Genomic DNA, 25,919 nt, shown 5'->3' on the forward strand with positions numbered 1-25,919 from the left:
GCATGTTGGGCTTTTTTGCTTTTCTTAAGTCCTTGAAACCATGATTCCCATCATATGATTACCAGAAAGAGGATTTTCAGGCAACACCAAACATGAATTATGCTGCAGGGTGTAGACCAAACCTTTAGGACTGTTCTTTTATACTAGGGAGAGGTGATACAAAGATACCGTTAATGGTTAGTGATTTGATATGGAGCCATAAGGCCAGTCCTGTGGCATTCATTGGTTCATGCTGCATCATCTTAGCAAAGGCTCTGGAACTGTTTAAACATGCTCAATAGTCACTTTGTGCTCCTGGAGTAAAGGAGAATCTCAGCCTATTTCTGAAACATCTATTTTTAAATAAAACTGCTAAGTATCAGTGGCCATATACCCATTTTCAGCATGTAAGAACTTCCTGCTCCTCTTACTCTTGTTCTTTCATTCAAGTGTTTTTTGTGACAAAAAACCTAAGTAAAGATAACCAACTTTACACGGATATGAATGGCAAAAGTGACACTACGGTCACTGAGAGAAATCCCTTGAAGCGGAAAGAACACCTCCAGCAAAGCTTTGGAGGAGAGATGAGAAACAAGCAAAATATAACAGGCATTTTCAAAATTCCTTCCAACATGAGAGGGGCATGGAAAAGATAGTATCACGTACATTTCAACCCTTCCTTTGCTCAAGATCCCAGCAAAAACCTATGCTTACAAGAGAAATAGCTGTGAAGTTTAAGATGTTACCACCCCTCGCCAGAGGTTGTGGCAACCTGTGCCTCAGCACCTTCACAACTTAGTCAAAACCACTTTGAAAAGCACATGTATCTCCAGTTACTCGATTTTGCACAGAAGCGGCTGAGGAGGCTGCATACACTCCACTCCCTCAGTTTCTCTAACAGTCACTGCTGAAGACATACAGTGGTAACATCTTAAATTGCACCAGCTAGATTCGCCTGCCTCTTGTCAAGGTTCCAGCACGCGCTCGGATCTTACATGGATGGAGACTGAATTAGCTAAGCTACTCTTTCACTAATTTCCCAGCATTATCATCGGCAGGTAACTGCCCTACTGACAACTCTTCTATGCGGTTGTCAAAGATCTCTACGCCTTCCTACTTCCCATCAGTCAGGAGAATGACTTGCTATTTTGGAGTCACTGGTGCTCCTGGCTGACCTACAAACTTCCTTCATACCCATGGCTGGTGAGGTCACGAACCCATCACAGGGGACCGCTGATTGTCCTACTGTTTACAAAAATAGGTAACGCTTTCCCCATAGTTAGGTTTTCTATTATTGTGTCAACTGCTCCAGGAACTACATCTTGTCTCCAGGCCATTTGCTGTGGTAATTATTTTCTTCACAGAGGCGTGGTCCCACGCATGTGAAGCAATGTTAGTATTTGATTTTCTCAGGAAAAAAAAATATTTAGAAATTAAGTCATCAGTGCTTGTATATAACCTGAAGAAGCCTACACAGTTTTGAGGCCAGTAGACACATTAAGCTTTGCACTGAGGTCAACTTCTTGGATATGCATCCTTGTTCATGTTGTTCCTCTTCTGCTCTCAGAAACAGAGGGAAAACAAATCTCAGCTCCCCTGGGCAGTACACAGTCACACTCTCCTCTGGTTGTTACAGATTTGTTTTAGTGCCAAGTTTCTCTGTCTCTTGCTACATGGTGTTCCCAGAAGCCTTGAATACATTTATTAGCATTGTTAAGAGGATTAATCCAAAATGAGAGAGACATAAAGGTCTCTTCATAGTCCTGTCTCAGCTCCAACCCAGCACCGAGCCTTAAATTCACTGGTACCTAAATTTTCAAGATGAAGGCTCCTTCAGTGCTTAAAGAGCTGTCGTGAACACGCGCAGAGAACTATACCCTGGCCGGGCCAGGCTGGTGCCCTCCCGTACCCAAACCGGCACCTCAATCACAAAGCGCTCGGTATCTGTCAGCATACTCAGGCTGTCCTGTGAACCCGGACAATGACTCGGGCTGTCAGCAAAACAGAGGCAGAGGAAAAAACAACTGTGGTTATCTGGTGACGCAGAACTGTCTGGTCTCACCCCTACCACTGAAGGCCTGGGTCTCAGCCCCCCTCCTTTCCACCTGTGGGGCAGAGGGATGCAGGCACTTGCCAGCTTGGGTCTGGAAGCAGAATAGCTGCATGTGAGTGACAGGGCACTGGAGCCAGTAAGCTGTGCTGAGCTCCTGCTCTGCTTCTCCGCTCCAGCTGGCTCCGACCCAGACAGCTCAAGTTTCTCTGCGTATCACTTCCCTGCTCTCCGGATTCTGGGGCCAGCCCCGGCAGAGGCAGCCCAGATCTGTTTGCACACAGGATTTAAGTTGTTTTCCTGTTGCATGAGGCAGAGCAAACAAAGATGAAAGGGGCAGCAGCTGGAATTACACAGCTTTGTAGAGATTCCATAACCATGCATGCATTTCCTGTATCTGGAAATAAGAAGACACTTTTCAAGCATTTTGCACTTGCAAAAGACTGCTAAGTAAAAGGAAATTCACCCATCCTGCAACTTTAAGAGCTGCAGCCGCAGCCCGGAAGTACAGAGCAGTTTGCTTACCCGCTGCTGCTTTCCCCATGCAGCAACTCTTTCTCCTTACTGGAGGGAGCATTTTTACCTGCTAAGAAGAATCAGCAGTAAGCTAGAAAACGATCAAAAGGGCTTTTTTTTCCCCTCTCCTCCCACTTTCTGCCTGGAGTGATTTAGAGAAAGTACGATTTCTGTGAGGAAAATAATCACAACCTCAAGCTGCTGTACCATCTTCTCATTAACACTGCATGAAAGCATTCAGGGAGCTCCTCACCCACTTCCTTCAAAAGTCTAGAGGACAAAAAAATGAAAGCGTATTACACTGCCAGAGATGAATGAGGTACATCTATCATTCGTGGCTTTTTGTGCACAGTCTGGTCACTCCAAAGGACAGTCATTCTTCAACTGAATCATGCTGCAAAATTATTTCTATCTCACTGTCATGCTTTCTGTACAGTTACTTAACTATGTTCCTTACAGGAATTCAGTTTGCTTTCATTTCAGATTGCGAATAAAAAGAGAAACAACAGCAATAAGAATTGCATAAATTTAAGTATGTGCTTTTATTTTACACTTTCATGGCACATTTTGATTTGTAAACATTAAATTACCAATCCCCTTCTTCATATGTTGAAAATAACCACCAGACATTTGAGAGCATTACCTGAGATTTAAAAAAAAACAACAACAAAAAAAAAAAAAAAAAGAGAGAGAGAGATCTGGCATCTTTTACCTTACTCACATACAGTACCATTTTAGGAAGAATTACAAAAGGGAATGTTTTCCAAAATAGGGCAGTTTCCTTTTGACTATAAAGATATAGAAAATACATCAAAACACCTTAGAATGATCAGCATTATTCAGAGGATGTTGCAAGTCACTGTCTCAAACAATTCTGTTAATGCATAGCTGAAACACTGCATCAGTCCTGCAGCAGCATGATATCAACATTGTCATGAACACCTTGTAAAAGTAGCTCCCCTTGATAAGTGACAATCTTCCGTCGTTTTGCAGCCTTAAGAGTTCCCACTAGGGCTTCAAAGAGGTTGGCACACTTTTCATCAGCAAAGAGCACACCAAATTTCACGCTCACTTGTCCATCAGCATCTAAATCAAAGATATAACAGGAAAACACATGCAGATTTTCTTTCAGTTAGGAGATTACTGGGGAAACAAAATGACATGCAGTCAGAACGTTAAAAATAAACCCCATGGTGTTTCCCAATTTATATTATGAATGCTGATGATAAATAGTAGGCAAAACTGCCTGGTATGACTTTCCCTTTTTTTCCAAAGACTCATATCAAGGATCACATATCTGCTATGTTTATTTTTACTGATGACTTTCTGAAACCTATGACCAGCACAGGCTACTGAACCTCTTCAAAACATAAGGAAGAAATTAGCTTTAAATAATTAAAATGTTAAAATCTTTTTTTTTCCCATTTTTTTTTCCACTTATTAATATTTAAAGTTCACATTGAAAAAGGTGCAATGTGAATTCATTTCTCACACAAAGCAAGAATTTTAAAATATATGTTAAGGTTAGCTAGGTTATTCTTAAAAGGCAGATGCAGTCATACAAAATGCAACATGTACGTATCCATTTAGGCTTTGAAAAACAAATGGAACCTAATGAAATTGCATCAGAACTGAAATATACGAGCAGGTAGCACACCCACAAATTGCATAAATATTTGTAAAGAAAGAGGAGTTTTAACAATGAAAAACAATCTTCAGAGAAAAGGCTACCTTCTAAGCAAGTTTAAGGAAGGTTGGGACTACACCTATAACTCCTGGATTAGTTTTAGGCATACAGATCAACTCCTTCCAAATAATACTACGAGGAACAGAATTGAAGTGTATGAATTCCAAAGTTCAGAAGTTACCAAGGAAGGAGTGGAAGGAAAAGGTGCAGTCGTCTTCTTTGTTGGCTGTAGCGAGTATTGGAAGTCTAAAGAAAAGGGTAATTTTGCAGTTGATTTTAGTGGGAGCAAGATTTCAAGCCTACATCCTCTGTGCTGCAGAGGCTTAAACGTTTTAACTTCATAACAGAGCTACTTGAAAGGATAGGACACAGGGAGTACCACACAGTCCAACATTAAGTATATATGCAAGTTTTCAGGTTACCTGAGCCTGCTTAATTAAATTTGCCAAGTTCATCAGTTGATATGACTACATCTGTATGACATGTATGTCATATACATACATGTATTTATTACATGACTACATCTGTACGGTCAGACATATTACAATACTTACTTTTGGTTCCCAACCGCCGAATCTCCTCAACTAAGAGGCTAATTTCATGTTCCACGTTCATCGTGGTCTAAAAAGTAAAATAAATTTTGACAAAGTTATTAGGAGACCTGTAAATCCTTTGCGCCATCCTGGCCTGTTCTCAGTTCATCAGGAATGTCATGGCACTCTGTAAATCCCAGTAGCCTGGCGACACATGGCTACAGGATAATCTGAGATTTCAGTCTTGAACAGATAAAGAGCCTCCACACCTCCAGATTTGAGGGGAAGTGAAAAGAAACTACAACCTCGGTACATTCTAAACACAAATATAATGGGCTGATCTCAAAATATGAAAAAAATGTGGGAAGGGGGGGGGCGGTTGTTTGTTTTAAAGAATGAGCTTAGACTGCCACAGAATCAGAGCATCCTGGCAACGTCACAGGTCTTCAGGGGCTTTGCAACTTTCTATCAATGCCCTCAATAAAAATGCAACACCTTCCTTTAGATTCTTCTCTGGGATATGCAGTAGATTTGTTTTTTTTTAAACCACACCACAGCTTTCCACTTATCCTGGCAAGACACCGCAGACATCCAGCTGGTTACAGCAGGCCTACGCACGCGGTGCCTGAACGGACAGCAGCTACCGCACGCCTGCTGCCTAGAGCGGAATTGAACCAGACGCAAACTATGCAAGCATCCTAAGGCGGCCAACCTGTATTTCCATTCATAGTGATCCCAAGGAACTGCTACACCACCAAACGTACCCTGCGCACCTCTTTGCTGTGAAACACAGCGATTTTCACCAATCTGCACCAATGCCTTGCAACAGTTTACCCATACGCAACTTAGTAGATGGCAACGCTACAGTCACACAAAACACTATTTGGCTGCAAAGCAACCACGGTTAATAACTGCAGGCACCTGAAAGGTGTTTGGGGATCTACGCTATGCATAGCAGCATTAACACAATGAAAGCTTTAGATTTGAAGCTCCTTAAGCACAAACTGGCACCAAGGTAAGCACAAGAAACTGGGTCCCACAGACAAAGCAAAGCGCCAAATGCAGCCTCCACAAGTGCGAACAACGCAGCCTGGAACAAAAGCTACAGAGCGCGCTGCTGGAGCGGAGCACTGTCCGAGGGCGGCTCAGTGAGCACTCAGCCAGCCTCCGCCGTTCAAGAAACCAGGATTTCTACACAGAGCCAGTAAGTAAGCAGAGTTAATAAAATGACAGCTGGGTGCATGAGAAACTCTTCCTAAGAGAAAAGCTTCCCCTCCTTTCTTTTTCTGATTGAGTTAAAATAGTAAGCGTGACATAGTTCCACCTCCTGACCCCTCATGATTTATCCAAGAGGCAAAAATACTTTGTAACAGAGCCTGATTTTCAGATCCCAAATTCACTTGCAAAAATCTGTCTTTTTAACATGCAAAATTGAGCAAGCTTAGCATCAGCATGGGTTTCAGTCAGGCCAAGCCCCATCCAAACCACAGTTTCACCCCTGACGCGCGGTAACCACAGACGCTGGAGTGGATATTAACGCACTAACGCCTAACGCTGCACCGGGACGCGCGGCCCTGGTACCCCCCTGCGAAGCCGCCTCAGAAAGGCAGGGCAACAGGGCTGCGGAATTTTAACTGCCCCAGGTGAATTCTACAAACTTTTAGATTTCGTTTTAACCGAGCACTAAATACATCGTTGCGAGTCACCAGGGAAAATATGACCCATCTACCAGAAAGCTTACACTATCATCACTAATTTGTCAAACTGCCAATTTTAATATTGGTCATTACAATGGCATAATTAGCTTCTCTTTAAAGATGTTCTTTTAACTTTAAAGGCTTTTTTACTTTAACTTTTAACTCTCTAAATTCACGTTAATTTAAAATTCTTTTCCCTCATACACAGTCAATTTAAATAGCAACGTTTAGAATTTAAAAAAAAAGAAATCTACATTATGATGCAACACTTGAGATGAGAGAACTGTGGCTGCCTAAGGAGTAAGGAAGAAGGGGTTCTAAGTGTTTCAAGAACACTTAAATATTTTACTTTATATTGTCATATACTTGACACGTCAACTATCAAAAGTGCATGCCGACTATTAAGCCAGTATTTCTGATGCCAACCCGCTGCTGGAAGCCGGCATGATTTTCAGCAGGTAGTACGAAAAACCAAACTTCTCTTTAGTTGCCGGAAATCCGCCTCACCGGTATTTGGCGCAAACGCATCTTCGCAACCGACCGCACCGACCTCTCCCGCTGCGGACACCGCCGATACCGGGGAAGATGGCTCCTCGGCGGGCCCGCGTCTGGAGGCAGGGCGCGGTCCCCTTCCCACCGAGGCACCCTCCGGCAGGACACCCCCCCCCCCCCCCCAGGCTCTGCCGGGGCACGGCCGGGCCGGGGCTCCCGCCGCCGCCTGCCCAGGGCGCACCGGGAAACGGGCCCCGCCCGGGCGAGGGGCAGCCGCACCCACCCACCCGCCCGCCCGCCGCTGCCGGCGGCTGCCCGGGCAGCGCCTCTCCCCGGGGCGGAGGGGAGGAGGGCCGCCCCCGGCCGCTCCGGCTCCCCGCCGCCGCCACTCACCCGCTGCCGTCGCCGCTCTCGCCGCGAGGGGCCGCCGCCGGCGGGAGCCGCGTGAGGCAGGGCGGGGGCGGAAGGCGGGGGCAGGGCGAGGGGGCGGGCGGCGGTGACACGGCCTCCGCCGGGGCCTCACCCCGCCCGGCCGCCGCGGGCCTGGGCCCCGTCCCCCCACCGGCGCTGAGCGCCCCGGGGCGGCGCCCTCGGCCATCTCGGGTTCTGCCGTTGCTGGCTGCAGTAGGAGCCGCCCCGCCCCGCCCCGCCCCGCGCGGCCGGGGGTCCCGCTCCCGCGGCGTGCGAGGCTGCCGCGCGGCAGCGTCCGGCGGGCACCGCGCCTCTGGCGCCAGCCCCGCCTCTGCCTCGGCCCCTCGCAAGGGCCCGGCCCTGCCGTCCCGGTGGAAGGAGCGCGTCTTTCCCCCGCCGCGGGGGCCTCGCTCTTCCACGCCAGCGACTCCCAACTGTGTGCCATCCACGGATTTCACCAGCGCACCCCCTCCTCTTCGTGACAGAGGCGTCACTGAGCTTGTTGGGTGACATGCCTTCCCAGGCCGGCCCTTCAGCAGCTCCCTCTCCTCCAGGAGGTCAGCTCTCAACACGCCCTGTTGCTTCAGTCACTTTCTGTTACCGTACCGTGGCTCATACTCTCCATCTCCACGGGCTTCCCCGGGTGACACCATGCCACGTTCTCTTCTTATGCCTCCCACATCTGTCTTCTCCTAGAAAAACAGTTCTCTTGCCAGAGAAAGTGAATGAGCTAGGTTAACATCATTTACCTTCGATAAAGTCGTGTTGCAGCTTATCTAAATTTTCATTCAGCGCCACGTCCTTGCACTCTACACTGTGGAGAGAATGCAATTTAATTTTTTCCGCCTTGTGTCTTGATATTCACTGCTGCTCTTGTCTCTCTTGCTGCTTCTTCACCTCACAGAAATGTTTACATCTTCTCTCAAGGACACAGGCATCGAAACCGAGCGCTGCATTAACTTCTACGACGCAATGAGGCTGCCGCCAACCTGCTAGTCAGAGGGAAGGCTTGCACCAAACGTCTCCAGAAAATTCTCACTGGCACAGCTCGAGGCATCGCCGTTCCTGGCTGTCTCTCCCACCTCCTTATCAGGCACGACTGCCCATACAGCAGAGCTGGTATCAGAAGCTATTTCCAGCCCTTGCGATTCACATTTTCATGCATTAGCTTCTGAGGGCGAGGCTGAGATACTTTCTCAGACTGTGAGCTGTGCCAGTTAGGTCTGGTCTCTTACTACATTCTCCCGTCCCTGGTGGAAGGATGAATAAATAGCTAATGGCACCTTAGACCACTACAGCAAGCTCCGCTAGGGCTCGTTTGGCAGAACCTGCAGCTAGATACATTGATTTGCACAGTGGAAATGATGCCAAGAAGATCACATTTGTATCGCTCCAGGGACGTATAACTGAAGTTCAAGCCCTTTGCTTCTCTGAGGGATTTTTTTGAAGTTGGTGTTTTTATTAGAAGATTAACTTTTCCTTAGAATAATCACTATTTATCAGTAACAGAATCTTCGGTTAGTCAAAAAAACCCCATGCTGCTTTCTGCTTAAGGAGCTATATATTCAGCAGGTGATAGCATATCAAAACAGTTTCCCAAACAGATTATCTGGATTTAACACCAGTAAAGGGCGCTCTTTTCAAAAAACAAACCCCGATAGTCAGGAAAACAAGTTAAGATTGAAAGGGCTACATTCCCAAGTTGATAACGAAATTAATGAAACTTAAATCTGTCTGAATTGAATCAAAAGACAGTGGAGAATTCTCAGAAAAATGTAGCATCTGAAGAGCATTGATGCTCTGTGCATATGGTGGTGTATGTGTTTATATTAAGGCATATTGCTTTTCCTAAGATCTTTGTTTTGTTGGCCAACACAATGCTAAATACTACAGTAAAAAGCATAGACTTTTAAGGAAAATCTGAGATAAACCTTTTAAAAGAGAATCTAATTAGTATGTTAGCAAATATGGCAAACATTTCAGTTATTTAGCAGTATAGAATAAAAGTGCTTATCTTCTGGTTTTATTGTTAACAACATGCTTTCAGTTGTATCATGTACATACTCTACATTTCTTAATCATCATTTGCACAAATAATGTAGGCCTTTGCTTTGCATAATGTGATTGTTATGGATAATTTATGTTTGATTAAGTAATAGTTTGGGGCTTTTCAGACCAAAGGTATTATTGTTGTTGTTGCTGTTGTTATTATTAATATTATTATTAAATCTATGTTAGAAATTATTTTCTAAGTCTGTTTTGAATCATAACCCCTAATTTATAAGCAGATCAACTATACACCTGAGAAAGATGAACAAAAATGTGTAATTCCTTATCTTATTTTCTTTTAACCCCCTTTTTTTTTAAGGAAGTACAATTCGTATCTTTAAATTCTGTCTTTTGAAAAGAAAGTGTTATGTACCCAGGAAAAAATCAGGAGATTACTGAAACACGGTATGCTTTCATTACTATTTCTTTCATGGCCCTTCCTTGTCATGTAATGTTAAAACAATTCTAAGTAAATAAGTAATTAAAACCATCTGTTACCATGACAATTAAGGGAACCGTGATGCTGCCCAAGTATGAAAATGAGCTGGGCAACATCAGGACTAAGTGACTGATTATGTCCTTACAGGGCGAGCAGCAGAGAGCAGTAAACATGAAAATTATGGAGATGGTGATTTTTGGTCATTCTGCTTCCACAAAATGATACTTTCTAAAAAAAGAGAAGTACAAAATTGGCCTTTACAAGCTCACAGGACAGACATGGAAATTTGCTCATACATATTTCATATCACTGGTTAAGGTCATCATCGGACTCATAATTCATTATGCATTTCAGCTGCATTTACTAAGAGTGCTCCCCAAAAGTCATGAGATTCTGCCTTAAAACAGATTATTTTAATTTGACCTTCCTTGCCATCTCGCTGTACTGTTACTGTCCCCCCAGATGCACAGTTTTACATGAAGGCAGCCAGACAGAGGAATTACACAATGCAAGATTTAAAAAACATAGCTTGAGACCACCACCGTAGACGTACTGGATCTGATCAAACAAGCAATTTAAGCCAACACTTTGCCTCCAGCAGTGACCAAGAGCAGGCATTTGAAAAAGAGTATAATCAACGAAAACTATCGTTTGATCCCTTGCTTTCTCTCTTGGCTCCTGGTACTTATTGGAGCAAGTGATTATTTCATCTTCTCCTTTCTCCATCAGGTTCATGCCTATAGCTCTCCCATCACTCATCTTATTTTCAAGGTGAAGAGCCCTAGTTTTATTTAATCTCATGTAAGATGAATGTCTTTCCATGTTGCTGATCCTTCTTGTTGTTCTTTATAATTTTTCAAATAATTTCATGTTCCTTTCTGGGATTAAATTAGTAGAACTGTCAGCATTATTCAGCGCGTGGGTATGGTATATACAAAGACATAATCATGTTTTCTGTTTTGTTCTCACTCCTAATAATTCCCAACATTTTACTTGCCTTTTTGAAAAGTGCTGAGCACCATCCACAGTGGTTTCAAAAACTATTTCCAAAGTGGTAGTAATTAATTGTTCTGTATTTTCCCCCCAGTATATTACTTTGCATTTTTCAGTACCATCGGCTGGTTTACTGTGTGATTTGAAATGGGATCACACAAACTTTGTCTCACCCCTTTTCCCATGTCATCAATGACTGCTTTGAACAACACAGGTTCAAACAGAGATGGTACTAAGCGCACACTAGTAACCTCTCTCCCTCATGAAAGTTGACCATCAGCTCTAACTCTTTGTCTACTCCTGCCTTTCAGCTGTTTATTGATTCTGAATGGAGCCTGCCTTCTTACCCCATGAGAAATTAGTTTTGTGAAAGTATTTAATATTTACAGTAAACATGTTGTAAACGTATCTGTTGTAACAGGTTTTTCCAGAGACAAGTGTGTAGCAGCACGGGCCAAGCCTGAAAAATGCAGGAGAAAGTTACAAGGTCATTTGCTAGGCAATGGCCATTTTTTCTGTTTTCCAGCATATATTAACTAAATATTCTCACTTTATTAGTATGTCTTGATAACCCATACTGTTCTTGTTTTGTCCAATACTGTTCTCTTGAATTTTTGTTGCATTATACGTGCTTGTGAATAGGCAGACATATGTACCACACGTGCATACACACAGTTTTCTGTTGAGATCCTCCCCAGCTAAAAACCCTTAGAACTGCCACTGTGATTTGCAGATTTCACTGCTAGAAGAGATCATCTTATCTGTCTTCTTACATAGTCCAGGTCTGTCTTTGTTCTTTCAACACATTTTTGTTTGACTTGTTGATGTAGCAGAGACATGAGTCCCTGCCGCATATGCCTGTGTCCCATCCCTTCGCTGTAACATCAACTTATACCTGTGCAAAGTGCCAGAGATTCTCCTTACTGTCTCCAAAGCTGGACAGAAACTACAGTGCGGTGATTCAACCAGGAGTGTGCGTGTGAGTCTTGTCTTAGCCCAGCCCCATCGCGTACCTGTGCCGTTGGCCTGCCCTGAGTCACTTCTCAACATGGGTGTGCCGTATTATGCAACCCGCTGTAGGGTTATGACTCAACATGCAGCCGTCAGGCCACTTCGGCCCAGGCTAAAACAGGTCTTTAAAAATATGTCTTCGCATGATTTAAAGATTTCAAGTGGTAGAGGATCTACTACATTCCTTATTCCTGTGGACTTTGTAACGCCACAGAAAAAGTAAGACGTCTTTTCCTAGAAAAAGACAGGGTCCTTGGCTGCAATAAGAAAGAAAAAAACACAGCAAGTCAATGCTGTTATAGAAATCTGAGGGAAGTAAACAATATTCAGAGAGTATGGTTGTTAGAGATAGATAGTCAGAAGAACAACTATTTTGTTTGAGATAAGCCAATCAACCAGGAAAATAGCACTCTCTTCTCTTACAAACGCCATATCCAAAGCATCTTCCTTGGCCGCTCTCTCTGTCTTAAGTCAGCAGTTGTTTCAAGGGAGAAAATTATTTTACCAAAATGAAAAGGATAGTGATGTTCTGGAAAACTTTTCAAGAATTTTCCTGTAAAGCCATGTTTTAAAATATTAATTGTATGGGCTCTTAGCTTTACTTTTCCTGTAATAACCAAAAAAGCCCAGACCAAAACCAAAACAGAACAACAAAAAACCCCACTTTCTCTTTTGTCTCTCTCAGTGAGTTGAAAAAGTAACCTAGCAAAACATATGCATTTCTTTTAATGTAAAAGCAAACACAACGGACCAGCCCCAGAACAAGAGAGACTACAAATACAAAGACAGTGACTGCTGACAGTCTTGGCACTTGAACGAGCACTTCCATTGAGGTAAACGGAGTGATTCACGTATGCTCGTACTCACCTGTGTCTGTCCAGGAGAGGGGACTTACTTCAGGAATGGTCTCAGGGCATCATCGTACCCTTCTTGTTACCCACTAGGTGCCTCAGACAAAGTAATGCTGCTTCTTCCTAAATTAAACATGTAAATCTTTACTACAGCTGAATGGAAAAGAGAAGGAGTACTTAAAATCTTGATGTAAATCACCAAAATGACTTGCTCTACTCCTAACCCAAGAGTAAACCTCTGTATGGAATGACAGAAAGATGCTGTATCAGTACAGGCTAAAAGACTGAGCCCATCATGTTAGTCCTACAGCACACAATGTAAAAAGAACTACAGGATGACCCTAATCGTGTGTCTGAGAGTACTTACTTGAAAACCGTAAGACTGAACTCAAAACCTCCCTAAATACGCACGAAGTCAGAATTAGTAGGGGGTGTATTTTGAGCTTGGGTGATGCTTTTCTACACAAAAGGATGTGAAGTAAAGAGGATGTGCAGTAATATCTTGAGGGAGTTGAGTATCAAAAAGTGTTTGGAGACAGTTTACAAAGAGAAAAAGAAATATATAAATAGCTGATTGCATTTAATATGTTTTATGGTGTTCTTTGCTGTAAGAGCTGAATATTTGAGAGCGAGGAACATGAAGACTAATTACTTTCTCAGATTCCTGGTATCAAAAAATCTCTTGTAGCAAGGAAACAGCAGTACATCTCCTGATCTCCAGACAGCATGGTAACAGCTGAATCATCCAGTCCCTCTGTCCTCTTGTTTGGTATGCATCATGAAAAAAAAAATCACCTCCCCTTCTCCCTTGCCCTCTGCAGATACACATAGACATACTGACATTTTGGGGACTTTTTCAGAAAACCAAAAATACTGGCTTTGCATAAAGATGTCAAATAATGGTAGCAGAAATGACAGTTACATTAATATAAACTTACTATTCACATCCACATCAAATACAGCTCTAGGTGTAATATCTTTATTTATTAGTTTCATATAAATTGCCTTCCTAAAGCTCAGGCATTTATAATGACTGATAACAGAAGTACATCAAATCTTTTCCTGAAGGAAATCTTACTGAAATGGAACTGTGGATTGACATTTGTCAGAATGCATTTACTTAACATATGAAATCTTGACATGGCAAAAGTCATTACATTAATTTTTTTTTTTAGTGAAATGTCAAGACCTCCTGCTGGCCACGCAAGCATGGTTCACAGAAGTTTATAGTCGGCTAAAAAACATAAGAAAAGTTTATTTATCATTGGATTAATAACAATTAATCATTTAATGCAACAATCCTGTTTATAAGCATTTTTAGGGATAAACCCGTAATTTTGCTCATCTACATTCCAGGTTCTCAGCTCAAAAACTGTGCTTAAGGTGCACATTGGATCATTTGAATCTGATCATCTTCGCAATGACACTGAATTTATACTATATTTTGAAGTCAAGTACAGGAGCACTTTATTGGTTCCTGCATATGAGGAAGTGTATTTTTAGGGTCAAATTTATATATAAACTACCTTTTAAGAATTCTTTTCAGGTTTCAAGATGCAATGCCAGCTCCAAAATCCAAATGAGGTTCAAATTCATAACTGATCAAACTTTATTAATTTCACTGGCACTGCGGCCACAAGTCTTTTGATCCTAAATAATTTGATTTCATGCTCCTGGAAACTGCAACACAGAACAATGATCAGACGCCCAACACAACTTCCCATAGAGCACTGCTAATGGTCTCACCTATTGACCCAATAGCCTAGGAGGAATTTCAGACACCGTGTAGAAGGTCGAACTGTATCCTGATGTCAAATAGTAGACAAATATCGACCACGGAAGTACTATGAGAACATCAAATTAATTTATGCTTTTAAACACACCATATGGTTTGATTACAAATGATGTGCCAGTTTAATCCTGCATCTAACACCTAAGTTTTATGAATTTTCATGAATTTTTCATCTGCAAAGTTAATTTTAATTGTGAATCCCAAACTTCTGGGTAAGTCTTACCCTTTTTTATTTTTCCTTAAGGAAATTTTGTCCAAGCATCTCTGACATGTTGGAGAAGCTTAGATTTAAAAACACACTTAAGAAAATTAAGTATAACCATCTTCTTGTTTGGTTCATAGTTATCCTATGTAATTGTGTTACACATATATAAATAATATTTGCTTCTCAGGGTGTTGTGATGTAGTATTTTGAAGCAAATATTATTTGTTCTCTGTCACACGAATAGCACAAATGAATCTCACTTCCCTTATGTTTACTGAAGGAAAGCACAAAAGCTGTCTTGCACACAGACACGTTTTTTCTTTGTGAACTGTTACAGAAACTTCCCAATGCACTTCCTCTGAATCCAAGTCTTCCTTACGCAAGTTTAGACCAGCTTCAACTTCCTTCCACTATTAGGAACCAGCGTATTACTCCATTTTAAGGAGTTCATCTCCATTCTGAATTTAATGGAAGCTTATAAAATAATATTAGATGACATGAAAGTATGCTTCTGATGGTCTGCAAATTTGGCAGAAACAATGGGAGGGGTTGATGATTCCAGAATTTATGTATGTATTTCTGCTCTAAAACCATAAATAACTGTGTAATTACAGTGTTAACAGGAAACAGAAATGGGAGGGATAGTTTTATTTTTTCTTTAGGCAATCAGTTGCGTCATAGATTGGGCAAAGTAAGTCAATGTAGGATGAGGAACTCCCCAGCTCCATAAACAAGGTATGCATGTCCATCAGAGGGAAAAGGTACAGGTGGGCACAGGTACAATATTTGGGATAAAGTACAGAGGAAATAGTAGCTGTCTTCCTCAGGAGTACATTCAGGAGATGTGGGGGTCTTAAAATGGAAATAAAAAACGAAACACGGACTTAATTCTCAGTTATTTTACACAGTGACATAGCTGGAGCTGCAAGAGGACAGTTGACGGAAGTCCTCTGGGTGGATGAAAACTGGAGGAACAGTCTCTAAAACAGAGGCAACTGATCATTAGGTCGATTAGTGGATCAGTTCTGTCTCGTACTGGGCAGGCATGCAAAGACTCCAGCCAGCCAACTTTCCCTCTTTCCTCCTATTGAATCATTTCACTTGCCAGGGGAAGCAAAGGAGAAAAGAGATATGATGGGAAAATGTAAGGAGAGCCTAACCTCTTGTTTTTCCTTAAAAGGGTGGGTTGTGACCGTTCATGCTCTAATCTTTTAGATGACTTCCCTCGACCTCAGTTGGCATTTTCTTAGTGCACCTTTCAAAAGAAAAGACTGGCCATGACGCACACTGTTTAAAATGGCTGGCATTGCGCTAGGATGTACATCAGCCATGGAACATTGTTTATCTGCAGATGCTAGCAAAGTAGGACTGCTGTGACCTGCGTAGGGAACAATTAACAATCTCCCTGAAAAGTCAGCAGGCGATTAAGAAATCATTGGGTAAAGTGCAGCGGCTAAGATTTTGGGTGGGAGTTGAAAGATCCCTAATTTTCAGTCAGGCTTTTAAATTGTATTACCTGTGCATACACCTTTCATCAGTATTCATCTCACCGGACTTCAGCTACCTGAAAGTAAGGTGTCTATTTTAAGTTAGTTACTTGACTAACTCTCTGCATGTATACATAGTTATGCCTCTGTAGTAAAGAAGAAAGACCTCACCTTCCAAAGAGCACCGCTATAGAGAGAACTTCAATAAGTAGGTCAGAGACGACAACTAACTTTTAGATAGCTAAAGACACATGGAACAAATAATAGTTCCTTGGTCACAGCTGCAGGCTAAGAGACATATAAACTAAAGTACCAAGGCTGTATTGTTGACCCCATTCTATCAATTAACGAAAGATTCTCTAAGCAAACACACAAATTATCCTCAGTATGAACGGCTTTTCACAATAGCAAATAGTCATTGATAAACACTTGGTACGTCGATTAATTGATACTACATATCAGAATGTTTCCATCACAGAGGCAAACAGAGGGTGGAAAGACCAGTATCTCACACCAGAAGAAATGCAGGCATTTTTTCGTTCACTTACTTTCTAAGGAATACACATCCTTTATTTCATTACTGGGAAATAGAATTCGTATGTGTTCCCAAGCTAAAAACTGACTGCACAGGCTATTTTTCTCACGGGTCAGATGTGAGGAAACAGAGCCATTTCACTTCCTTCAAAATCTCTATATAAAGAGAAGAGGAAAATGGGACCAGACCTATTGTTCTTACAGTTTCCTGCCTCCTTTTTCACTATGCCTCATTCGAAAAAGCAAGGATCTGCCACTTTGAGTGCATCATCTCTATTTAGTGTATTGGAATATCTAATAATATATAAATGGCTCTTGTAGTACACAGACAGTATCAGAAAAGCCTTTATTTGATAAAAAGGTTGTACGTCAAAGGTAACTGCTGCCTCTGGTTTTCTTTCATATAAAATATAGTAGCTCTTCATTCAGAGTGTTCTCTCTCTTCCAAGAGAATAAGATCAAACTATACAAATAAATAACCTGCCTACAAAATCCCAATAAACTATTTTTGTGTTTCTTTTTCTCAGCTGTTTTTCCCAAGTCTTCAGTCCTTTGAATGGCTGGAGTATGATGATCAAATATAAACAAGAGAAAGGCCTGAGTTATGAAGGACATTTGGCCCACTCTTGGCTACCCTAGTCCCAGGCTGTTTGCCAGGGTTGCAACAACTCCCATTGGAATGAACTGGGAAGTGGTACAAGAAGTTTCTGCTCTCACTCAGCGACGAGCTGTAACTGGAGACTGGGGGAAGCAAGCATGAGACCACTGTACGCTCCCAGCAGGCCCTGCTTTGCTGTCCAGAGCTACTTCTTCTATCTGTACGAGATACTCTGCGAAGGAATTGCAGTGATCGTGCCTGAGGCTTCTCCTCTCTCAGTCTCTCAGCCATTTGCAAGGCACCTATAAAAACAGGCGCTACCCAGACATCTCCCAAAGCTGGCCATGAAGAAACCTACTAGTACATCTCTCCCTGGGTCGGGAGAGGAAGAGGAGGATGAGATAGCCTGCTACTTTCTAGCACCTGTTCAAGCTAGGAAATCCAGGCTGCCACCTTAGCCAGGTAACAGCAGCGCTTGGATTCCTGCAAAGAATCAGCATTGCCTTTTATCACAACCATTGTTTGATCTATTGGGGAGAACAGAAGAGATACCCGTTGGGGACACAACCTTTCAATCAGAGGGGCAACTATACATTCTAATCCTTTCCTAATGAAACTATTTTCTCTGTAAGAGAGCCAAGCTGCTCTTAGCCTGAAACAAAAGAGGCATGGGATGAGTAATGATGCAAAGAGCTGTGTTTCTTCACCTTTTATCTCACTCTCCAGTAAAAGAGAGAGATGCGCTTCACGCACTCAGAGTATTCTCTCTCCTCTGTCAGAAACACAAATCCCGACAAAGGCTTTTGGTGGGAAGCACGCACAAGGGCACACACAAGTTAATGGTTACATGAAGAAAACATGTGGGTAGCAAAAGATGCAATGTCTCTCTGTATTTATGCACGTATATTCATTCCATCCTGCCAGTTTCTAATATGCTCATTTTATGATTCATTTCAAGAACTGTAAGATCTCCACCTTTTTCTAGAAGGCACAGGGAGAAATAAAGTACTTGGCAATGATTCCACTTAAATTCAGAGAGCCATAGCACTATGTAGGCTTAGCACCCATTCTACCAAATATAGTCCCTCTAAAATGACTGGAACAGAACATGATGTTTCAAAAATAAAGAGATGTAATTTCTTTAGAACATTTGAATGTGTGTTAATTAAGTATATTTCCACTCTGCTCAAATAATAGGTTCAGTTCAAATAACATTTATTGATTTTACATTACAGGACTGTCATTAGCATTTGCTAACTGAGTCAAGTTTAGCAGGAAGTTATGATGGTAAGAGCTTTGCCTCAGGAATTATTCATACACTAACAGGAAAACTACATCTTTCTTCTCTGACATCTTGAGTGTCTTAATGCAAACAGAAGAAGTTTCAGTTCTGTGTATGTTGTATATATCTTACTGTCAAACTAAAAAAATGGGGGGGTTGTGAATAAGAATGGTAGTGCAATGAAAATGCTACCACAGTTCAAAATCAGTTTTAGCTCCCAGGTACACTAATGTAAATGCAAAGTTATATTCCTCAATGTGATGGAATTATCCTAGCTTTTACAACAATATATGTAAGTTAGGGACATGGAGGTGAGGTCTGGAGGTATTTAAAAGAAGGGTAGACATGGTGCTCGAGGACATGGTTTAGTGGTGGACTTGGCAGTGCTAGGTTAACCGTTGGACTCGATGATCTTAAGGGTCTTTTCCAACCTTAACGATTCTATGATTCTATGATTCAGTGACCTAAAGGTAAGTGGGGGGTTTGGCTGTGTGGGTCAGGGCCAGCTGCGAGCCGGCTGCCAGAGGGGTAGCCACAGCCAGGGCCGACCTCATCCCATGAGAGCTGCCTTCATCTGAGACTCTGCTGCGGGGCCTGGCCAGAGCTCCAGCCCCACCGCATCGCAGCCCTGCCAGTCCCTGGCCATGGGCTGCTGGTCCAGACCTCCCGGCCCTGCCTGGTGCCCTGGGGGTGGTGGGACGGGACTTTTGTCGGCAAAGATGGCCACTGCCGGTCTCGTCATCACGCTCAGCTCCCGGCTTCCCTGTCTAATCCCTGACAATAAATGTGGATAAAGAGATGTAATTGGAAATAGATCTTCAAAATAAGTCAAGATGTTGGGAAGAAAAAAAAGGAAGAAAACGATAAGACAGGGGAGAGAAAAAAATAACCTAAAAATTAGAAAGTGCAAAGAAATGAGTCTGTAAAACATATTGAAGCAAAACTATATATATAGAGAGAGACCTTTAATTATTAGACTCCTTCCTACAGCCACCACAGATGGAGCATACAGCATTCTTAATATCCCTCCTATACCTGACTTAAACATCAGAGAAATGCCATTATAAGTGTTGTTTTTAACAAAAGAAGCAGATTTGAAAGCGCGTTGGGGTGTTTTTGATCTAGAGGACTTTATGAAAAAGAAATAAACTAGATTATTGCTATCTTAAACACATATAAGACACAGAGGGAGTTTTACATTTTATTTATCTTAACATATCAAGAACAGCACACATCACCATGGAGAAAAAGGAAAAGATTAAAATCCTTGGGAAATTGATCTTAATGGAAAACAGCTAAAAGAACAGGCTGAGTCTAATTCTGACCAAGAGGCAGAATCACACTGTGAAATAACAAACTGGTGATTCCAGAATAGAGACGGTACCAAAGCACAAGGAAAAGGCGAGTTGGAGTACAAATCCCAAGACTATCAATATTGTGGAGGATTGTATTGCTAATGTGAGGAAGAAATATGTAGAAAGAAAGGTTCAAGGGGGAAATTAAAATCCTTGAGTAACTGATTGTAAGTTAAAACTGCTAAGGAAAAAAATAGTAAGACGGAAACTAAAATATAGGGGAAATGGAAAAGGAAAGATACATTTAAATACACAGCTAAAAGCAGAGAATAGGAAAAGGAAGGAGGGGTGAGTACGTGTGTAATATGGGAAAGAGAGATGTGAAATATTGCTTTCAGCACTTCTTCCCACCTCGTAACCTATTTCTGACAAATTCAGTAATGTGCCAGAAGTTTCCTGAAGTAGCCATTAACAGCCCTCCCAGATGGAGATCATTATTCAGTGGAATAATGATCCATTAGGAAGGGATAACATCCTCTTCCATCAGCAAGTTACAGTGCACTTCCACATTCAGGGAGCAAGAGGAAAGAGTAAAAAGTACGAGAACAATGAGAACTGCTCAAGAATCCAGGGAGACGGGAGCTAAGTAAATAAAGGTAATGAAGGAGGTATAAGACTGTTTTCAGACTAGCTGGGGCTTGAGTAATGTAAATTTTAGGGCTTCAAAACAATTAAAGATATTGAGAGACCACAAAGGTAACCCAAATCATTAAGAAAAAGGAATTTGAATATAACCTTATCATACTTCAAGGCAGCTGTTATCAATATATAAATAATTTTACAAAGAATTATGTATGTTAGTGCCAAAAGGTACAAAGAAAAGTTAAACTATCTTACCCCTCCTCCCTCTACAGAATTATAGAGAATATATTTATAAAAGAGGATGTAGACACTGTCATGAATAATCTGTAAATAAATACAGCAGCAAGACCAGATGGATTAATAGTTAAATGTTGAAAGGCTCTAAAGGGAGTTTTAATTTCTATAAGAAGAGACTTATTTGATAGTATCATGCAAGCAGGAGACATCCTCTCCTTTTGGAAGAAACAAGGATAGTTTTAAAATCTAGAGGTGGGATTTGACCAGCTGCTCAGGCTTTTGAGGTGCTGAGGTAAATATGAAAAGTCACGCTCCCTTCAATCCGTTCTCTAAAGGAACTCCTCTCTGGAACCTACCAAACACATATAGCTGTGCTGGGGTGACTGTAGGTGCCCCCCACCTTCTGAGATGCAGAGATGAAATCTCCTGTAGAAATCTGCCAAAATCATAAAGGAGTAAAGGTTTCTCCTTTCCAGTATCTTCCACTTTGATTGTTTTAATCAAAAAAGTTTTCCTTTAGAGGCTTTCATTTTACTGCTTACTCCTTTCAATCAATTGACATATTTGGATGAAAGAGAAAAGAGGGCAATTTTTTAAATATGTGCAACTTTTACAAGGACCATGACAGATACATACAAATTAAAAACTTAAAGGAGAGACCGGGAAAAACTGAGCAGGCGCAATGGTGAATGATACGGAAAACGTATTATTCATTCTCCACTGAGGAAATTTACACAGAGAAATGTTATTAAATACTCTACAGACAGCAGATGTCTCCAGCCAGGATCCCATACATATTTCAGTGGTGACAACACACTAGGGAGGCTGCTGAGAAAGAAGTTATTATTTTCCCTTACGGGATGTGCCTCCACAGTGGTGCAGGAGGGACCAGAATGACCACATTTTGGTGAGTAACAACATTGCTTTAGATCCACCGTTTGCTTGCTGAACGCTCCTTGCAAAGGCGCTCTCCTTGTGCAGAAGGAAAAAACGATACCCCCCTCGTTGCTACTGTCTGCTGCATGGCTCTGTGTGGAAAGGATTTTTTCATCCACCATGGAAAATCTCATAGCCTTAAATGTGGGACGTCTTTTTGATGGAGAAACAATCCCAGCAGGACTGGTAGAACAGAGGGTAGGTTGTTTGAAATAAGGATGCCATTTTGTAGAAGGTAAAATCAGCAGCAGGTGAAACCTGACCATATGACAAAACTGATGTTTTTCAAAATTGCAAGAATGTAAACATCAAGGTTGGAAAGAGTTTGTAAACTGTAACACACAGAACATACATGCAGAAATTTACAAAAGTATGGGTAGAAACATCTGTAAAGTGGCTATATGTGCATTAAAATGTTGCTCCTATGCAAAGGAAATAAGGATGCTTTTAGAAAAAGCAGAACAGGGACTTTTTTCATTTGTAAGCATTAACAGCATTCTCAAAATATTATTCTGTCTGGGAATAAAGTACCCTACCCCCAAAGGTAGCTCTTTTTTTTTTAAAAGATCAAGCAGTAACAATAAACAACAAAACAATAAAACAGCTCTAAATACTGAGACAGCAGATTTTTTAAACATCTCCCATTCATTTCTAGCCTTAATCTACTTGTCTTTCCACTAAAGAATCAGGACAGAACAAGTTCCCATAACTCTTGATGAGCTGCAAGTAAAGGAGTATATTGACAGAGATTGTAAAACCTGCTCCACAGCATTATGCATGCGGAAGAATTTAGAAATGCAGTGACAAATAACCTCAGGGCCATTTTTCTAAACTTGGGGTGCAAGATGGAAAGTGGCCACATTTTATAAGGTTGAAAGTTATTTGAAAGTGTTTTTTAAAAAAAAATAAAATCTGAGCATATAAGTTACCTTAGTGCAAATAAGTACATGAGACCCATTAACTGTAATAAGAACTCAGAGATTCAGAGGCCCATCAAAAGCAGGTAGACCCTAGACATGGCACTCCCACGAGACTTGATGAAGACTAGACCCTGCATATGTGTATGAGTTATGTTTATTTTCAGAAATGAGTGTCAGCATGTGGAACAACTAGTTTTTAGAATAGTAATTTCACAGCTGATAAAAGATACTGAAACCTGACCAGTGTTTTAAATGGCATTTCCCTTAAACGAATAAAACATTACTTTTTTTTTTTTTAGTAGCAATGGACATACATATTTCTGGTCACATATCAAGTTGTAAAAGTATTCCTTTTCTAAAAAAAAGGTAACGTTTTATTGATGTATAATTTGGCTCTAATTCTAAGAGTTGTTATGGGCAGCAAAATAACCTTGCACTTCCTTCCATCTGGGTCATTAGTCTTGGCCTTCCTATGACGATGATGATTTTCTCTGACTTTGATCTCTTAAAAGGATGACTGCTTTGATATCAATATATGTCATCTAATAGTTGCTTCACAGAAAATAAAACACAGTAAAATTAGGCACCATGTGGAGAATAGCTTAACTCTTAGCTATTCAGAGCTCTGAATACTAAGAAGATACATTAAAAAGAGAGAATAAAAGGTACAATACCTAAAAAGCCAAGAAACGTTCCTCTTCTTGCTCTGTTTAAATCACAATATCAAGTTTTTCACGCACCAAAGGCTGAATCTACTATATCAAAAGTGTATCACTAACGATACATTTTGGTGGGTATTTTGCCATAAACCTTCTTTTTTGTCTATCTAATGTGAGCTCTGGGAAATGGTGTGATACAGATCTTTCCAAACCAAAAGAACTAAAAATAGAAATATGGTTTCATTGTTTGGGTCAGTTGCACTGAAAAGTGCAAATACGGAGAAGCTAATATATCTTACAAACATGCAGGAATACCATTTTCCTCGGTTCATCCTGTAGCAAACCGCATATTCTCCAGCCAAACAAAATGAATCCTCATTGAGAATCCATGGAAAAGATTTATTTTTTTAATCGCAGTAGATGCTATGTCTGGCCTGATGGGAACAGGTAATGTTCTGAACAGCAGATCCCTCCTTGGCCTGGAGGTTTGCAAGTGGCCAATCAGGGGGAAGGGAGATCCCATAGCCAAATGCGGAAACATTGTACCAGGACTCTCTGAGGCAAATACGCTTCTCCCACATGTAGATCTTGGGAATTAGAAATGAATTTGCTACATGTCATGTCATTCTTATTCCTTCTGCTCGGTCTTTGAACTAGCACAAAGCAAGAAAGTAAGTTTATGGTACGGGAGTTGGAAATGAGACTCAACAATGTGTTTTCCAAAATACCTGAACAGCTTCAGAGTGGTGCTATACACAGTGAAAGGCCCGGCATGTTCCCCCAAAGCATTCAACTCTCCAGTAAACAATAACGTGACATTTTCACATGACACATCATGGTTTTAGTGAAATATACAGTTATTAAACTTACTTCAGAGTTGTTTGGCACTTGGATGTGTGGAAATAGTCCATTCTAGGGAACCTCGTCCCTGTATTATTCTTTGTGTCTTGTACAAACTGTTGCAGCCAAGTGGTCCCCATTAATGTCAAAAGACTGCTCCTGCTGCAAAAATGCAAATAATAAAATAGCAACTCATTTAAAATAATAAGATGTTCGGATTACTTTTAGACATAAACGTCAAAATTATTTTGACAATAAAAGTATTTTGGGGTCCTTACACTAACTTATGAAGAACTTTATAGCTACAGATATTAATCTTCCAAACACCAGTGCCTGAACTAGCATACAATCACTGAACCTGCAAGAAGCAAAGGCACTTGAACCCAATCATCTGCTAATAAGTGATTTAAAAACCTCTTCTACAAACGGCTCTCTATAACTAATAGAATTGCAGTATGCAATTTAGCTGTGGAGGAAAGGTTACATTTGTTTTACTTGCAGAGATTCTGATGTGACAACAGCTCCAATTAAGTGACCTACGATGCTAAGTTGGCCTTATCTAAGTCTATAAAATCATAATAACTAGATATAATATAAAAAGTTAATTATTTCTTCAGCATAGCCTATTTTGAGGGATTTTAACTAACTGAGAAATGTGATCAATCCGTGTGATTTCATCATTAATATCATTTGGGGTTGCAAAAGCTTGATAATGGTACATTTCTGGGAAGATCCTTTTGTCTGTTATTTTAACTATAACGCACCAGTGGTTTTCAGAAACTTTAGCTAGCAGCGAAAGGATATACTGTGTATTTCAAATAGCAAGGAAGATGAATCTCTGCTTTAAGTTCAGAACATAACTATCCTAAAAGGCAGAAAGGATGAGGTGCTTAAGGGAAGTAGAGCAGTTGGCAACAGCAACCTGGAAAAACTGGAAGAGTTGTGAAGGAAGGTGAAGTGGAAAAAGGTAAGAAGGATAAATTAAAAAATGAGAGGATGCCTCCAAGTATGAAGTACTGGACTGCCACATCAGCAGGATTTAAATCAGATCAGGTAGTCAAAAGGGTCTAGCAGGAGACCACGGCATTCTGCATAGGCCCTTTACCCTGTCAGGGATGTTAGACTCCCTCCAGAAGCCAAAGGAGCTTGCAGGGAACTCTGGGAGCGTACTGCAGCAAGAGTGTAGATTTACCCAGGGAAACGCTCAGAATCCAGGAAGAGGCAGCCGAGAGACACAGCTCTCCCTCCGGCTGCAGTGAGCTCTCGCCTATCCTTTCTTGCAAGACTGGTGCACGGAGCGACCACCCAGGCCACCTGCTGTTCTGACGTGGTGTGCTGCATTAGGTCTTGGCGGTGGAAAGGGACAGCACGCTGAGGAAGGCCGTCGCGGCCAGCAGGGCCCGCCGGGCGGCACGGGTACTTCCTCGGCAGGAGAACCCGCGCCCGTGCTGCCCCGGCGCCCCCGGCACCCGGGACGGCCGGCTCCCGCGCACGCCGCCCGCGGAGCCGCGCGAGACCGGGAGGGCAGCGCCCCGCCCACCCCCGCGCCGTTTCCTGGGGAGCTGCCTCGGGGGCCTGCGCGGCCGGCGGCGGTCGCTGCGCGCAGCCCGGGCCAAGCCAGCGAGCGAGAGGCCAACGCCGCTGTCTCGGGGAAAGCGGGGGTTCCCCCGCGGGGAGCCGAGCGCCCGCGCACCGCCCCGGCACCCCAAAGGGCGCTCAAGGGGTCCCTGAGGAGAGCGCGCTGCCGGCCCGCCTCCTCGCACCGCCACAGCCACAGGGGGCGC

At 42.0% G+C, this 25,919-nt stretch overlaps 1 protein-coding gene across 4 annotated transcripts; it reads right to left on the minus strand.

The window, feature by feature from the left end:
• Positions 1-3,059: 3,059 nt before the first annotated feature.
• ABRACL (ABRA C-terminal like) lies at positions 3,060-25,625 on the minus strand. Of its 4 annotated transcripts, XM_087774242.1 has the most exons (5): positions 25,328-25,625; positions 24,166-24,297; positions 12,725-12,831; positions 4,787-4,853; positions 3,060-3,631 (listed from the first exon to the last, which is right to left on the minus strand). In XM_087774242.1, exons 4-5 carry the CDS (start codon positions 4,845-4,847, stop codon positions 3,447-3,449), a joined length of 246 nt encoding a protein of 81 aa, XP_087630368.1. In that variant the 5' UTR covers positions 4,848-4,853; positions 12,725-12,831; positions 24,166-24,297; positions 25,328-25,625; the 3' UTR covers positions 3,060-3,446. The 4 variants fall into 4 exon arrangements, with proteins under 4 accessions (XP_087630368.1, XP_087630369.1, XP_087630367.1 ...); XM_087774243.1 differs by lacking the exons at positions 12,725-12,831; positions 24,166-24,297; positions 25,328-25,625 and adding an exon at positions 8,115-8,284; XM_087774241.1 differs by lacking the exons at positions 12,725-12,831; positions 24,166-24,297; positions 25,328-25,625 and adding an exon at positions 7,348-7,491.
• Between the last annotated feature and the right edge of the window lie 294 nt (positions 25,626-25,919).

The sequence above is a fragment of the Nipponia nippon genome, unplaced genomic scaffold (genome assembly GCF_047370975.1).
Source record: "Nipponia nippon isolate SJK-2023a ecotype South Korea unplaced genomic scaffold, ASM4737097v1 scaffold_4, whole genome shotgun sequence".
NCBI lineage: Eukaryota > Metazoa > Chordata > Aves > Pelecaniformes > Threskiornithidae > Nipponia > Nipponia nippon.

Excerpts from the sequence above, each read along its gene's own strand:
- ABRACL (XM_087774240.1), bottom strand. The coding sequence starts at position 6,990 with ATGCGTTTGCGCCAAATACCG. Across the intron at positions 4,854-6,969 it reads TGCGTTTGCGCCAAATACCG|ACCACGATGAACGTGGAACA; the intron begins GTGAGGCGGATT and ends TTTACTTTTTAG. Across the intron at positions 3,632-4,786 it reads TCGGCGGTTGGGAACCAAAA|ATGCTGATGGACAAGTGAGC; the intron begins GTAAGTATTGTA and ends TCTTTGATTTAG.